Source organism: Nicotiana attenuata, unplaced genomic scaffold (assembly GCF_001879085.1).
Source record: "Nicotiana attenuata strain UT unplaced genomic scaffold, NIATTr2, whole genome shotgun sequence".
NCBI lineage: Eukaryota > Viridiplantae > Streptophyta > Magnoliopsida > Solanales > Solanaceae > Nicotiana > Nicotiana attenuata.
In genome coordinates this window covers 48003-66083 of record NW_017675465.1, presented here as the reverse complement: position 1 = coordinate 66083, position 18081 = coordinate 48003, and the positions used below count along the sequence as shown (strand labels likewise).

Genomic DNA, 18081 nt, shown 5'->3' with positions numbered 1-18081 from the left:
GACTAGACCTCTTGTAGAGAAGACTCCCTATGAGTTATTTAAAGGGAGAAAACCAAATATATCCCATCTTAGGGCATTTGGATGTAAGTGTTTTGTGCACAGTAATGGAAAAGACTCCCTAGGTAAGTTTGATCCCAGAAGTGATGAGGGAGTATTCTTGGGATATTCTTCACATAGCAAAGCATATAAAGTGTTCAATAAAAGAACTTTGTGTGTAGAAGAAAGTGTGCATGTAGTGTTTGATGAAACTAACATTCTTTCTGAGAGACAGGAACATGAAGATGAAGCCATTGGACTGGTAAAGGATTTGACTGAAGTCTCAGCACAAGTTAAAGTGGCACCAAAAGAAGGAACAGGTGATGGAACAGGTTCTTCCATCCAGGGCAACCTGACAGGGGGAACTGATCAAAGAGGAATTGAAACTAATCCCCTAAAAGAACCTGTTCATGACCCTGTTCCTCAGCAACAGAACATGGGAGAAACATCTAGCAGAAATCAGTTGGTTGTGAAACCTCACAAGTATCAAAGTTCTCATCCTATTGAGAACATAATCACTGATCCAACATTTGGAGTCAAAACCAGATCACAATTAAAGAACCTGTGTGCTTTTGATGCTTTCCTATCTCTTATTGAACCTAAAAATATTGTTGAGGCTTTGCAGGATGCAGATTGGGTGAATGCAATGCAAGATGAACTCAATCAGTTTGAGAGAAGTCAAGTGTGGCATCTTGTTCCAAGACCCAAGGACAGATCAGTTATTGGCACAAAATGGGTCTTCAGAAACAAACTTGATGAAGATGGAACAGTTACAAGAAACAAGGCAAGACTGGTGGTCCAAGGTTACAGCCAAGAGGAGGGTATAGATTATGATGAGACTTTTGCTCCAGTTGCAAGACTAGAGGCAATAAGACTCCTCATAGCCTTTGCAGCACACATGGAATTCACTCTCCATCAAATGGATGTCAAAAGTGCCTTCCTGAATGGTTACCTGAAAGAAGAAGTGTTTGTGAAACAACCTCCAGGGTTTGAGAGCAAGGAATGTCCTGAGCATGTGTACAAGTTAGACAAGGCTCTCTATGGACTCAAGCAGGCTCCTAGAGCATGGTATGAACGACTGTCCAAATTTCTGCTTGAACATGGCTACAAAAGAGGTAAAATTGATAGTACACTATTCTTAAGGGAAAAAGGTAAGGATCTCCTTGTGGTACAAATATATGTTGATGGCATAATCTTTGGGGCCACCACTGATAAACTAAGTAAGGATTTTGCAAAATTAATGGGGAGTGAGTTTGAAATGAGTATGATGGGTGAGCTTAACTTTTTCTTAGGCTTACAGATCAAACAAACCCCAAATGGAACCATGATTCATCAGCAAAAAAATGCAAAAGAGCTGATCAAAAAGTTTAAAATGGATGAATCAAAAGAAATAGACACCCACATTGCAACTGCCACTAAATTAGACATTGATTAACCTGGTTCATCAGTTGATCAGAAGTTGTACAGGGGTATGATTGGTTCACTCTTGTATCTTACTGCAAGCAGACCTGACATCGTTTTCAGTGTAGGGCTTTGTGCTCGCTTTCAGGCTAATCCAAAAGAGTCTCACTTGACTGCTGTCAAGAGAATACTAAGATATCTGAAAGGCACCATTGATCTGTGTCTTTGGTATCCCAAAGTTAGTAATTTCAATCTAGTAGGATATGCTGATGCTAATTATGCAGGTTTCCTTGTGGATAGGAAAAGCACCTCAGGTGTGGCTCACTTTCTTGGTTCATGTCTTGTATCATGGGCCACTAAAAAGCAAAATTCAGTGGCCTTATCCACTACTGAGGCTGAGTATGTTGCTGCTGCCTCTTGTTGTGCTCAATTGCTATGGATTAAACAGCAGCTGGTAGATTTTGGTATTGAAGTTGGTTGCATTCCTATATTCTGTGATAACACGAGTGCTATAAGTATGATAAAGAACCCTGTTCATCATAAGAGGACTAAGCACATAGATGTTAGACACCACTTCTTGAGAGATAACTATGAGAAATGATTGATCTCCATAGAATTTTGTGCTACTGATAAACAAATTGCTGACATCTTCACTAAAGCACTGAGTAGAGAAAACTTTGAGAGGAACAGGTTGGAATTAGGAATGATTATCACCTAATAGGTCCAGCTCAAAATACACAATGAAAAAAAATGGAAAAAAAAAAATTTGGCTAGGAATTCTGAACTTGTGTAAATATCTAGATTAATTCTTACTCAGCTTCATACTTTAATTAGTATACTCCTGTGACATGTGTTAGTATGACTCACTGATCTCTTACAAAATTTTCTCTATTATGGCATTTGAAGCATGTTCAAGAGAGTTCTAAATGAAGAACCTGGTTCATCAATATGGATTCATATGAAAGCTAAGGTATGTTTTCTATACTCTGCACAATTAGAAAGATTAATATTTCAATCATGAGCAGAAGTCCTATAATTGTTCAATTCCTAGAAAATTTTATCCGTTAGCATTGAACCAGTTCCGTTTGCCTAGAACTCTAAACCGAAAATTTTGCCTAAAATCTAGGGAAGATAAACCGATCATTCCAAATAAAAAATATCAGGTTGATTAGAACTCTAATTGACCATTGTTGAAAAGCTGCCATTACCTATTAAATGCGTATTTCTCTTCAAAAACACATCACCTCCCCTGCCATCTTAATAATTTCAAACCGTCAAAAATTCTTCTTCACCCTCACTTGCCTTCTTCTTCAGAACTCTAATTCCCAAATTCTCTCAAGAAACCAACGATCATGTCTAACCCACAAGACAATCCTGGAACTCCTCCACCACCATCTCCCTCAAATTCATCCTCAACTACTCCACCTAGTGCATCTCCAAAACCTAGACTACGAATGGTGAAAATGCTTGCTCGAAAGACTGTAGCGTCTGGGGCTCTGAGGAAGGCATTAAATGAGAGGTTGAAAGCAAGCCAAGTGAAAGCAAGCCCAGCTCAAAACTTCGACTCCAGTTCTGATTCTGGATCCTATCAATCCGCTACTGAGGGGGATGGACATGGGTCTTCTGATTCTGAAAAGACTCAAGAATCCCCTTCTAAGGTAGGTTCATCTGTGACTGAAAACCTAGAGACTAGGTTTGTTCTGGTTGGACCCATTAGGGATGTTGAATTGCCTGAGAAACGAAGGAGTGGAGGTAAAAAGAATTTTGAAAAAGAAAAAGAGAGAGAGGGTGCATGTGGTGAAGAGAGGGGAATTGGGAAAGGAGTAGTGCCTGCTATCTATGGGGTTGAACAAAAAAGGGTAGAAGAGAGTGGCATGAAGTCAGGGGGAAGTGGTTCTAGGGAAGCTGCTGAGGGGTTGGTTCATCTGAGCACACAAAGAGATGAACCTGTTTCATCTGCTGAAGAAACCCTAGCAGACCTGCTGAAAAAGGTTGGGGCAAGCTATGACCCAAAGAAACGCAGAACTCCCACAACAAAAACTCCAAATGTTCCTAAGCCTTCCAAGAAAAGAAGAGCTTCATCCCCCACACCTACTGCCTCTTCATTGCCAAAGGGTAGAGCCACAAGAAGCAGGGTGAAACAGAGTGAAGCTGAGCTACAAAGGGCTTTAGCTGAAAGTAAGAAAAAGAAAATGGATAAAGGAAAGGGAAAGATTGCAGAATCCTCTAAGGCTGTTGAGGAATAGGAGATGGAACTGGTCCATCAAGAAAGGGATACATCAGTGGAGGTTCCTACACCCCAGCCCAAAAAGCCCAAGACTTCTTCCAAGAAGTCTTCCTCTGTGTCTGAGGCTGTTGAACCTACACTAGCCAAGAGGACAAGATCTGCAGTGAAAAACAAACAATCAAAAATTTCTGAAGATGATGACTGGAGTGGAGAAGAAGAAGAAAATGATTCTGAGAAGGAACAGGACAAGCTTGCCACGTTTGGCAAAAGAAAGATTTTAAAGGGTAGAGTGCTGAAAGACTTGGTGGAACCAGGAATGGTGAGATTGATGGATGCTTTAGCTGCTCAGGGATGGAAGGACATGGTCCTTCAGATGGATGGTAGGCTAGCCAGAAATGAGCTAATTGAATTTATGGCAAATGCTGTGGTTAAGGAGGGCATTGTTAGTATCCTGGTGAAAGGAGTCCAAGTGCAGTTTGATGCAAAGGCACTGGGAGAGATCTTGGACATACCCTCTGAAGGATTTGATGGCTATATAAGGCAAAGGTGTCCATGCCTAGACTCCCTCTCTACTGCTCTTGAGATCACCAGGAGGTTTTGCGATTCAGAAGATGTGAATGAAGCCAGGGCTGTGCAGAAAAGTGAAATGAGGCCTGAGCACAAGGTCTTGTTTGAATTTGTCAACAAGTATTTATTGCCCAGACAGGAGAGAAGGCACACTGCTAATTACATGGATCTAGTTCTTAGGGATTTTCTATCTTTTTGATTTTGCTCATGGTTTGGATGATTTTCTTTCTTTTTCTGGATTGTAGGTGGCAACATATCTCTGTCAATGATAACTACTGTCTTGCTCTTGTTCAATGATTAATCTGTCCTTGATAGTTCAAATATGTTTGCTTGATTATTGATGATTGCATCGTGATTGCACTTGCAGTTGCCCCAGTGGCCATGAGTACTTATTAAAATATGGGAATCACACTTTGTATGCAACTTTCCGATGATGCCAAAAGGGGGAATTTGAGACATTGTGCTTTACACATTCTGAAATAAGTGATGGTTATAACCTAATTAACCTGGTCCTTGATGATAAGTGAATTTTTCTAAGTTTATTATTGATGGTTAAGCTTAGTTCTTACAGGTTCCAAATCAGTAAAACGCACAAAGTTTGTCATCATCAAAAAGGGGGAATTTGTTGGCCCAAGAACAGGTGAAGTTTTGAAGATTGACAAAAGAACTCAGTCATGGACCAGGTCCATCTTGTGAAGCACAGTCATGATCAATCTATACATGTGAGAGGCACGTGAAGGAGATAATTCCTACTGATCAAGCAGCAATATCTCCTGATCTGATCGAAAAGGTTGCATATTAGATAAGGAGAGAAAGTCTCCTTATATGAAGAGAACACAATCTAGGATGAAGATAGTGTTAGAGTTTGAGATCATCATGAACTCTTCTACGGTAGAAGAGCAGCAATTGAGTCCCAATCAAACTCTGATTACTAACCTATTAAATGTCAGTTTTGTTCTCTTTTACAGGTAATGCACATACGCAGAAGTTAAACTAAATTGAGAGCAAAAGTGCAAGGCGATTTTCCAAGCAATTTATGTGTGATTTGAGTGTGCACTCCTGAAGCTACTTGAACGAGATAGAAGAACCAGTTACATTGTGTCTATCTTTTATTCTAGTTCAATTGTAGTAGGTGATTTAAAGTTGTACCATTCAGCTTTCATAGAAGAAATTGTATTAGGTACCTAGAGTGTTCAAGTTATAGCTAACTTAAAGTTGTCGCAACAGTTGAGGCTGTGTGCCACAACGGGATTAGAGTTAATCCTTAGGTTTACAAAGAGTTTTTGTAAATGTTGTTTTGGCTCAGTGATTTTAGTGGAAGTTCGAGAAAATCCTACTGAGTAGTAGGTCGTGGTTTTTTCACCTTTTGAGCCAGGTGTTTTCCACGTAAAAATATTTGTGTTCTTTATTTTCAGTATATATTATTCCGCAAACAGTAGTAGTTGGAGCACTTAGAAGAACCAGGTTCTTCTATAGTTCAGTTAAGCGAAAATTGGGTACCACACAAATCACCCCCCCCCCCTCTTGTGTGGTATTGACGCTTAAAACATCAGCCCCGATTCCGAAAATTTTTGAAGATAAACTTTACCTATAATGCCGCGACTCAAATGTATAATTTATCCCAAATTCCATGTCCACTTTCGTGGTCAAAATCCAAAAATACAAATTTTTAGGTTTTTCTTGGAAATCCCAAATTTCTACTAATTTCCATGTCTAAATCCATATATAAATCTTGTATTTAACTTAAAACTAGTAGAAACCACTTACCTCATGCTTGGTGATGAAAATGACACTCCAAAATTGCTCCAAAATTGCCTCCCATGGAAGAAATGAAGTAAAAATGGGCCAAATCCCCGATTTAAAAGATCACTACCTAGAATTTCCTTCTCCTCGATCGCGTAAAAGGACTCGCGATCGCGAAGGCCAAGTCCAAGTTCACTGCCTCAGAGGCTTCTGCTTCACGAACGCAAATATTCCCACGCGTTCGCGATTTACAAAAATCCAGAGAAACGCGATCGCAATCCAAGCTTTGCGAACGTGAAGGTAAAATCCCCCAGCTCAGAACTCCCTCTTACGCGATTGCGAGTCCACTTCTGCGATTGCATAGAGCAACTATTTCCTCCAGTCCAATTCGCTCTTCGCGATCCCGTCCTCTATTCCGGGATCGCGATGCATACTCGATACACCAGAAACCAGCAATCAATAAACTAAGAAAATGGTCGGAGACCATCCCGAATCACACCCGAGGTCCCCGGATCCCATCTAGTGACACCAACCTGTCCCAAAACATAAAACCGACCTGCTCGAGGCCTCGAATCAAATCAAACAATGTCGAAATCGCGAATCACACCCCAATTCGAGCTTAATGAACTTCAGAACTTCAAGCTCCTACATTCGATGCCGAAACCTATCAAATCACGTCCGATTGACCTCAAATTTTGCATACAAGTCACATTTGACATTACGTACCTACTCCAACTTCTGGAATCGGAATCCGACCCCGATATCAAAAAAGTCCACTCCGGTCAAACTTCTCAAAAACCTTCAAATTTTTAGCTTTCGCCAAATGACCCCGAAATGACCTACGGACCTCCGAATCCACTTTCGGATGCGCTCCCAATATCAGAATCACCATGCGGAGCTATTCCCAGACCCGGAATCCCAAACGGACATCGATGATATTGAAATGCACTTCAACCCAAATTTATGAAATTCTTACAATATGCCAACTCCGCCGAAACGCTTCCGGATCATCCAAAACCCGATCCGAACATACAGCCAAGTCCAAAATCATCATACCAACCTGTTGGAACCCTCAAATCCCGATTCCGAGGCCGGTTACTCAAAAATCCAACCTTAGTCAATTCTTCCCACTTAAAGCTTTCGAAATGAGAATTTTCTTTCCAAATCAACTCCGAACTTTCCGAAATTCAATTCCGACCACGCAAACAAGTCATAATACCTTAAGTGAAGCTGTTCATGAACTCAAACCGCCGAATGACGCGCTAGAGCTCAAACGACCGATCGGGTCGTTACGTTATATACCGTATGTTTTTAGAGACATTTCGGAGAAATAAATCATGAACTCACACATGTATTTGATTATTAGCTTTTTTTTTTTAAAAAAAAACTAGTTTCTTTTGTACACAACACATAGTATCAGATGGTTTTGTATGTAGAAGACTAATGGAAATTGAAGAAGACTATAAACATGGTCAAAGTGTGTGTATTTATTTATTTGTTTGTAGAGTACGTGTGGCTATTAAGTACCTTTCATTTTTCCTGCAGAAGATTCAACCCATGAAGATCTTTTGCGGGCTCTCATTCACGTACATATTTTTTTTAATTATTATTTAGTTTTTATTTCACTTAATGGAAAAATATTTTCAAGTTAGTCATAGTCGTTCAAAATTGATGATGTATTGATATTTACTCCATCGCATAAAATTATATTTTTAACTTAGTCAAACTCGCTAATAATTAAAGAGACTGCAGATGATATTATTCTAACTTCTCAAATTACTAGCAATACTTGCCAAACAATGATCAATACTATTAATCGTTTCACACATCAATCAGGCCAGACTATTAACTTTGACAAATCAAAAATATTTTTCTCGACCAATTGCCAAACCAATACTAGGAATCTAATTTTGCAACTTTTCCATATGAAAGAAGGTCGTAATTTTGGAAAGTATTTGGGTTTCCCAATTTTTACTTCTAGACCTACTAAATCAGACTATCAATCCTTGGTTGATAATCTTAAAATGAAATTGGCAGGTTGGAAAATAAATTTTCTTTCAAGAGCGGGTAGACTTACTTTAATAAAGTCAACTCTTAATCAACTTCCAAACCATTTGATGCAATTCATAAAAATACCTGCTTATATCTTAATTCTGCTTAATAGATACCAAAGGAATTTCTTGTGGGGCACAACTAACCATAAGAAAAAATTACATCTGTTAAAGTGGTCAACAGTCACACAACCTTTGGAACTTGGGGGCCTAGGTATACAAAGTCTGGCTTTAAAAAATAAGTCACTGCATGCCTGTCTGGCATGGTGAATGTTTCATCATCCCCATGAGTTATGGGCACAAGTCTTAATGACCAAATATGCTAGGTATAAATCTATTAATGCATACCAAAGTTCCCCCATTTGGCGCAATATTATTAATGGCTGGAAATTGTGTCGTCTTGGCTATAAATGGAATATTGTAACGGAAAATAATATCAAATTTTGTACGAACCCTTGGATCCGTCATAACTTTACACTTAGAGAACATATTCATGGCCCAATGCCTCAATTTGAGATTACCAAATCAATTTTCAACTATTACTTTGATAATAGATGGCACATGGACATTATCTCTTTTGAGTTGCCTTCACAAATACTTAATCTTATTAAGAATATTTACCTGCCTACCCAACCTAACACTTATGATAAATTATACTGGAATCTAACTGAGAATGGGATGTTCTCAGTTAAATCGATGTACAACTGCTTGACAATTACGAATCCGTCTGGTACTATAAGCCAATCTCCCTCCTTTAACTGGATTTGGCGGCTCCCCATTCCACACAAAATTGCTTTTTTCATTTGGGTAGTTTGCCATAATAGACTACCAACAAATGAGTATCTCACACGAATTGGGATTACCACCTCAGCAATTTGCCAACAATGTCACAAGGAGAGTGAAACAATCCCTCATTTATTCCAACGTTGTGCTAACACAATAAATTTATGGGAACATCTTAAAATAGCACCCCCATCCTTCATAGCTTCTCCTTCGCTGACTGACATTATTACTTCGATATACACTTTTCTCCACACACCTCTATTTTCTATTCCTTACAATATTCCTCCAACCATCATACTTCCTTTTGCTCTATGGGAAATCTGGACAAAAAGAAATAAGTTTGTCTTTGAAAATAAGTTTAATGACTTACATGGGGCTGCTCTAATAGCAAAAGCAGCCGAATACTACTTCCTAACTAACCACTCTAATAAAAAGTTATTAAAGACTCCTATATATATCAAGTGGCATCCACCTGACCCTATGTATTATAAATTAAATGTTGATGGATCTTGCTGTCACACTCAATGTAATTATGGGATTGGAGGAGTCATACGCGACCATCAAAGCAATTGGGTCATAGAATTTGCAGGAGGTGTCCAACAAGGCAGCCCTACCCAAATAGAATTGCTAGCCCTCCTCAAAGGCTTATAGATTGCTGCAAAACAAAATCTACTGCCACTCATTATTGAGACAGATGCACAAACTGTGCTTGGTATGTTAAACTCACCTGCCTTAAACTGTATTAACATTGTTACTGACTGCAGGTCATTACTCCAACAGCTGGATAGAGCATCTGTTCAAGTTATTTATAGAGAGCAGAACGGTGTAGCAGACACACTCGCTAAATATGGTGCAATGCATGTCCAGGAGCAATGCCTACTTTTTGAATCACCACCACTTTTTGCACAGTCTTATTACCATCAAGATCATCAGGGCATACTCCATCTCCGGAAGACTCGGCAGTCTAGTAGTTCTAGTTATGTAAATTCTACTGTATGTACTAAACAACCTACTTTAGTAGCTTCTGCTCTCATATCTAGTTTTGCTACCCAAGTAGGGGGAAATCTATCATCTAAGGATCCTCTTGTACAAATGATGCCTTGTAGGCATCCACCACTCTAACCTTATGTAAGTTTGTTATGTTATAATATTGCCTATCTTTCTTACTAAAAAAAAAAAAAAAAAGAGACGTTGATTTTTGTTCTGTAGTAAAAGAGGTGCAATTTTATTTATGAATTAACCTCCAAATCAAATTGTATCATCGTATGCTGATTTCACAATTTTTGAGTTATTATCTGTTATTTTAGTTAGAGATAGAATTCTTATTTCACGTTGTTCATTTTTCTAAATTGCTTTGTTTAATGAACGGAAGAAATCTACTCGCGGATCATGTGGTACCCTTTAACAATAATTTTTACATTTGACAAACTTGTAATATATTTTTTCTAATATTTAAAATTAAATAATTATTATGAAATCTTTCATTATTTGAACCATATAAAGCCCTAATATTTGGAACTTTAAAATCAATTAAAATTTATCTTACATAAATTATTGTCTTATTAGAATGATTTAATAAAAAAATAATACATTCTATATTAGTTTTTAATTTTTGAACCAATTAGAAATATTTAGGAAATTTTTTAAATTCTAAATTTTGTCTGTTTCTTTTATGTACGTAAATATTTAGTAAGAAAAGATAATAATTTCAAGTTTTTGTTTGTTTCTTTCTTTCTTATATTTTAGAATGAACAATCATTTTTGAACAACTAAATTATATAATAATTTTTATGTATAGTGAGGAATCAATAATTACTAATATATTTAAGAGTAATATTTATTGTATAAGATAACTAATTGTATCTAAAAGTACTACGATTACCTAATAAATTTAAAAATTATAAAAATGAAAAAAAATATATTTTTTTTAATGTAAATTGAGTAATGATTTAACAGATTACATACGCATTATGGTCTATATCTTTCTATTTATTGTAAAAGTGGATGATCCAAAGTAAAACATTAAATAGAACAAAATGCGTCACACATAAAATTGAGTAACATTTCTGCCTTTTAATCAAATACACGTTCTAAATATTTATCCACAATATTTTAATATTATCAGATATAAACTTTCTCGTGACCATCATCGTTAAACATCAAATTATCGAAGCACCGATGAAGGATATTTCACAATTGCATGTCAAGTTCAATAAATATAAATTTAGAGAATCTGAATAGATTGTATTATAACATTATCATAAACTTTTTTATGTCAAGTATATCTTACTAATTAATCGCTCAAGAAAGAAGACACAAATAACTTCAGTAATTGGAAGCAAAGCATGGAATCCCAATAAGGCATATGAGGTAGGTAGAAAAAGATCTATTCATTCATTAAGATAACTTAAACTGGTCAACATTCATCATTTTCAGAAATTTTTATTTTTTTATGTCTATTAAATTAAATCTAATATATTCTTTAATGGAGTAATTTTTATGTAATTTTTATAGTTGTGTATTCAACGTAAAAGGTAAAACCAACAACTTATTTTCTTATATACTTTTTTGTTAATTGACGCGCTACGCACCGGCAACGCATTCGTACACCAAAGCTAGTTATAAATAAAAGTACGCAGATGGCTCAAAAACCTGTCTCTTTGTCAGCGACAATTCTAACAAAAATAATGTATCATGAGCGTTTCCTAGCCAGCCATACATTAACTTCATAAAATCCTAAAATTCTTGGTCCGACATTCTCCAGCAAAAAGATGATTCTCTTTTTCACCGCTTAAGAAGACTTCTTCTATTTTCTATTTACTTAAAAACAAAAAATAAAAAAATAAAAGAAAAGAAAAGAAAAGGAGAAAAGGGTGGCATCAAAATGGCTTCAGCTCAAGCTTTCAACTTCATTTGGCAACGTAAAGTTCGACATTGGCATTGGAGTTGAAGTAGAACTACCTTGATAATCTCTTTGGCTAGTGGTTCGGCGAGATAATCTACCAGCATTCTCGAGTCCACTTTTGATCCAAGCAATATTGTTTAAATCTGTGGCTATGGCAGTTAACTCATGGCTAGAGACAGCGGGAAGCTCCTCATATTCAACAAACTCGGGCCCCAATAATGAACTAGCAGAGAAACTCATGCTGGTAGCTGAACAACAACCATGGCCGCATCTCAAAGGTATTAAGGGATCATCAGATACACCTTCAAGAAGTTTACAGATGCCGAAGGGAGGTGAGGAGACCTGGAGTAGAGGCCCCTGCACGGGCACTGTTCTTGATGATGCAAAGGCAGCAGAAGAAAGGTTTAACACATCAAAGGCACCAATTTTTGCAATTGGGCGAGAAACAGATGGATTCTTTTCCATAATAGTGGAATTACATCTTCCAGAAACAAGATGTGGAATTTTTTCAGGAGAAGCAGACATTTCATTCGTAGATCTGTTTTCAAACTGGCTGGGTTCGCATTGCATGAGGACTACTTCCCCTGCCTCTTGGGCTTTAGATTGATTATGATCTTCAAATGGCTTGGTTTCTTCAGATGACACCTCAACTCTGTCAATGCTGCTATTATCTAACCTCTCACAATGTACTGGTTTAACCTTTCTAAGCCCAGCAAACCGGCGCCTCAATGTAGAGTTCCAGTGGTTCTTAATTGCATTGTCTGTTCTACCAGGGAGCAATTTTGCAATTGAGGCCCATCTATTTCCATGCACAGCATGGGCACTAATTATAATGTTGTCTTCTTCCTCTGCAGCATATTAAGGTTTATCAGATTTGGGGAAGAAAATGGTCATACAGAGAGAAGCACATGGAGAAGATCTCAATGGAATAGAGAAACTAATAAGAACTAATACCTAAAGAAACATTAGGACATCAATATCTTAATCTGCCAAAAGGATACAGAAGAAAGAATAGTCTTCTATACATGGCCCACCACCTTTAAGGATATGTACTTGCCTAGGCGGGACAAAAAATTGTGATGCACAGCAGAAGAAGACACATCAGCAGATCTTAATGAGAAGTTTATGAATTCTAAATTCTTCTGGCATTATGAGGTGATCATCTTTTACTTCCCAAACAAAAGAGAGAGCGGGAAAAATAAAAAAGCAGAAGCTGCAAATGTGAAATATCCAAAAACAGCTCTAGTTAAAAGGTTATCCATCAAGACTCGAAGGCCGTGATGAGGGAAATACAAGAAATGCCTCAAAGCACAAATAAGAGAATCCATTCACTGCCATGATGAGGGTAATTTAATATAGTTATTTATTACAACATTGCTCAAATATCAAGCTAAGTTGTCAACTTAGCGGGGTTTTCGCCCCTCGACACGAGACATTTACATGTAAAAAAAAATGATCTTTAAGACTTGATAAACTTGGGGAAGATAATTTCACTTTTTTGACAAATCAGGAAAAGTCTAGAGCTTGCAGTAACGTATTCCTAGCTCCAAAATCCAGGTAGGAAGAGAAGTACAATTCTCTACTTGTTTGGCTGAGTAAACTTGGAACGAACAGAAAATCCTTCCTATTTGAGCTAAGATAGTGCTTAACAAAATCTGTATTTTATAAGTTGCTTCTCTTGCAAATTTGACCATGAATTAAATGTTTACTTCAGAGTTCAGTCAAGAGGTCTATCCAATCAATGAAATGGTTTCTTAATCCTAGATTGTCCTACAGCAAACCTAATAGCTGGTGCTATTTTGACAGTCAACACACCAATAGGATATCTTTTAGACATATGAGGTGCGTCTCCTCACAGTTTTGTCAAATCAATATATTATCAAGCTTGTTATGTACTACAGGAGACATACTAGGTCCATATGCTTGATATTCCAATTTCCCATTCCATTAGGCGCTGCAAGCAGATAAACCAAAGAGAACATCTTTGACAACAACTGCAAATTCAAAATGCAAATTACAAGAGCAGCTCTATTGTATATAAAATAAAAAAAAATTAACACTGCTCTACCATGATCTCCTCTCTTTTCTTTTCTTCTACACTCTCCATCTTCCTCTTTCTTTCTTTAGTCCAAAAGATCTGTAAAGATTTCCTTCATACCTCGATCAGGAAAGGTAAACTCAGGAATCAAGCATCACATTCTGACTTGCTACTTTTTGACCAAGCATTCAAACAAATTTTCTCCAACTCTGACTCAAATCAAAAGAGATTTCACCTCAAATTAGAATCACATAACTATATCAATTTAAGATCTTTCCACAACTCAAAGGAAGGTATTTCTTTCTCTCAAGTATACTGGAGCTTCTTGTGAAACTAAGTGCTAAATAGTGAAAGCTCATCAACTAGATCAAGGATACCTCGTATCGAGCAGACACTACAATAGTGATACAAAATACAGGTTAACGTCAGTTGGTCTATTTGTAATGCCATTGAACTATTCTAAAGGTAAAGCATTGACAATCAAACTCAACCAGAGATTTGAACAGCAAGCAAATGTAATCATTCTCTCATAGCACAGACTGGTTATATGTTAGGTAAACATAGTCATTCTTTGATGCAGGGGATGGTTAATATGTTAAGCAAGGATGGCCATTCTGCCAAACAACAAACTAGATAGGTACAGAGCATTGTTTAGCGCACTGCCAGGGGCAATTTGTCTTGTAAATGCTGCACGTGCACTTAGTTTGAGACTAAGGATGTAACACTTGTGACTGTTAGTGTGTCATATATAACTGACCACAAATATCAGCAAGTGTAATTTTATTAACAACCCAAAGGCTCCAACTCTGACTCAAACCCGACGAGATTTCACCTCAAATTAGAATCACAAAACTAAATCAATTTAAGATCTTTCCACAACTCAAAGGAAGAAATTATTTCCTCTCAAGTATACTGGAACTTCTTGTGAAACTAAATGCTAAATAGTGAAAGCTCATCAATTAGATTAAAGATGCCTCGTATCGAGCAGACACTACAACTGTGATACAAAATACAGATTAATGTCAGTTGGTCTATTAGAAATGACATTGAACCATTCTAAAGGTAAGCTTTGACAATCAAACTCAACCAGAGATTTGAACAGCAAGCAAATGTAGTCACTCTTTCATAGCACATACTGGTTTATATGTTAGGCAAACATACTCATTCTAGGCAAACATAGCGGCTGGTTAATATGTTAAGCAAGCATGGCCATTCTGCCAAACAACAAACTAGATAGGTACAGAGTATTGTTTGGCGCACTGCCAGGGGCAATTTGTCTTGTAAAGCTGCACATGCACTTAGTTTGAGACTAAGGATGTAACACTTGTGACGGTCAGTGTGTCATATATAACTGACCACAAATATCAGCAAGTGTAATTTTATTAACAACCCAAATGCTCCAACGCCCCACCTTCCCCCCCCCCCCCCCCCACCCCAAACCCAAATACACCACATAGTTTTGTTCTTTTTTAGTTTTTTGGTGAACAATAAAACAATAAGATTTTGCTTCATTCTCCGTGGCCAAAAAGAGCAACTAAACACTTAAACTACTTCAAGATTTTAGAAATCTTAATATCTTAACCTGTCATCTTATGTCTGATTTTGTCTGCATTGACTTCCATTAGCCTAGATTACTCAATGGGACTTTTTTTCTTTTGAAATTAATGAGGTATGTTAATCAATTCCCAGCTTTTCTCAATCCTCCCAGTTTATAAGGAGGTTTCTTACTCAAGAGCAGTAAATTTAATAAGAAAATGAAGATGAATAAACCCAGTAAAACAGCAACGGAAACATGGCAACTAGCCACAGATAGAGCATTCATGACTTGGTCCCCTTTTGCACCCCCAGAAGATTTTCTATTTGCCAACTGCAATAAATCCATCTACATTAGCCTTGCAAATGCCCCTTGATATGTTAGAAAAACCAACATTTAGTACACATTACCATGAGTTATTGCAGATAAAGGTACAGCAAATCAACTCAAGTTAATAGTTTAACATTTCATGTATGGAACACATTTATCTAATAATCAGCGACTTGCTTCAACGATACTATATTCAAGAGACATTGCCCAAAGAGATTCCCAGACGACAAGGAACTGAAGATGAGTCAAAACAAATATTCAGAAACATACAAAGAAATAACTGAAACCACTGACCAAAATCAACATTAGGAAGGTTATTTCCGCCTTAAACCCCGTTCCCACAAACCCTACTAAAACTGTAAAAAACATACCGAACTAAAACCTATATAAACTAATGAAAAACTGTAAAATATTAAACGTAAATGAGACATAATCACCAAAAGGGTTCCAGATAAAAGAGAAACAGATAATTCAATATTTAAGCTAAAATTACCGATTTCATTAAGTGTTTAACACATTGTAAAAGGAGAGGAGCATCCGAAAGCGCAACGCTTTACCAGTAAAAGGCTTGCGCTTAACAGCAGGGTCGAGCTGATTACACCAGCGAAGTCGGCACGACTTTCCAGAACGCCCTGGAATTCCTCGGGCGATCAAGCTCCAGTTCCTTGCCCCGAATTTGCTAACCAGTTCACTCAATACCGCGTCTTCCTCCTGCGACCATGGTCCCTTCACTTTTCCTCCACCACCACCGCCGCTGTTCCCGTCTTCACTGCCATCTGGCAACATCGCTTCACTATCATCTAAGGCCTTGAAAGCGACGGCCGATGGTTCGCCGTCATTGACGGCGGCGTCACGCAGTTTAAAATTGCTCTGCTCCGCCTCCTCCTCCATCGCTCTCGTTTCAGTGTTTTTCTCTCTCTAGTCTTTTCGGTTTGTTAAAAGTGATCTGTTTCTCTCTCTAACTATAGATATAGATATATATATATATAAGGGAAGCGCGCTTTGTGTATAGCTGTATTTGAAACCGAACCACCTGCCCCAACTGCAAAATATTACGCTGTTTCTTGCGCTCTTCATCGACAGTTTCGTAAGGCGGTTTACTCAAATGACTAGTTTGCCCTCTTTCTCATGTATAGACTTCGACGTTGTTCTCGTATTGGGATTGTTTCAGAGGTAAAAGCGTAATTTCATAGAGGTGTGCCTTTTGTCTCCCGGTGTAACCACCACCTTAGTGTTTTAAATTCTTGGACTTTATTTTGAAAAATGGGAAGAAAGCTTTCGGTTCCACCCCTCTATTTTCCCAATAATTGATATCTAACCCTTTCAAGCCCTAAAGTAAAGTTCCAATATTTCATTTTTTTTTCTTTTTTCCTTCAAGTTTTTTTCTCCTTTCAATTTTTATTTGTTTTTATATTTCATGTTTTTTTTGGTGAAAAAGATAAATATATTATAGATGCTTAAACACTTACATAAGAGTTTGTAGAATGCATAAGATGCATCAGTTGCAGAGGACTAGAAGTAGATACTATGTCCCCCTTATGGGAACGATGATCATACACACGAGTTGGATTACCTAGCGAAAAACAGTACATGGAGCTTGGTGCTCAATTGGCACCTCATTACAAAATGAGTATTTAAAGAGTAATCTACGCGGTATGCCCATTGAAAACATCAGTTAACATCATATACAATTAAAATATTTATTTTACTCTGTATGCCTACTTTATAAAATTATCTTACCATGTATACCTACTGTATTCTAAAATATAATACTGTATATTCTAAATTAAAATATTATGATATATTTAATTTGGATATTGTATTCCAAATTAGAATACTGTAGCATGTTTTGTTTGAATATTGTATTCCAAATTATAATTATTGTATATTTGCATTGATATTGTATTCCAAATTAAAATGTTGTAGTATATTTGGTTTGGATACTGTATTCCAAATTAGAATATTGTAGTATATTTTGTTAGAATATTTTTAAATTGGATATTGTATCCCAAATTAGAATACTGTAGCATGTTTAGTTTGAATATTTGGATATTGTATTCTTCATTAGAATTTTAGAGTAAGCTATGTTTGGATTTTTCAGACTAGAATATTGTGATATCTTTAGTTTGAATAATATATTCCAAATTAAAACATTATGGTCTGTTTAATTAGAATATTATATTCCTAATTAGAATATATGGTAAGTGAGGTTTGGATTGTATTCCAAAGTAGAATATCGTGATATGTTTTAGAAAATATGGAGGTATGCCGTGTAACATTTTTGGGATATTTGATGTAATTTCAAAACTTAGGTATATCATGAAAGTGAGTTTTATAAACGGGTATATCACGTAACTTCCCCAAATTTAAACTAGCGACTGTTTCTTTAAATGCAGTATCTACTGCAGAAAACGCATACAAAATTTCACGCCCCAAACAAGAAGAGGCATGGCCGGCACCCGGTGT

At 37.0% G+C, this 18081-nt stretch overlaps 1 protein-coding gene across 1 annotated transcript; it reads right to left on the bottom strand.

Annotated features, from left to right (window-relative positions):
• Nucleotides 1-11448: 11448 nt before the first annotated feature.
• On the bottom strand, nucleotides 11449-16649 carry LOC109220109 (myb-related protein Hv1-like). The gene is made up of 2 exons (XM_019384573.1): nucleotides 16173-16649; nucleotides 11449-12561 (listed from the first exon to the last, which is right to left on the bottom strand). The coding sequence occupies exons 1-2, from the start codon at nucleotides 16504-16506 to the stop codon at nucleotides 11699-11701; spliced, it is 1197 nt and encodes a 398-aa protein (XP_019240118.1). The 5' UTR covers nucleotides 16507-16649; the 3' UTR covers nucleotides 11449-11698.
• Between the last annotated feature and the right edge of the window lie 1432 nt (nucleotides 16650-18081).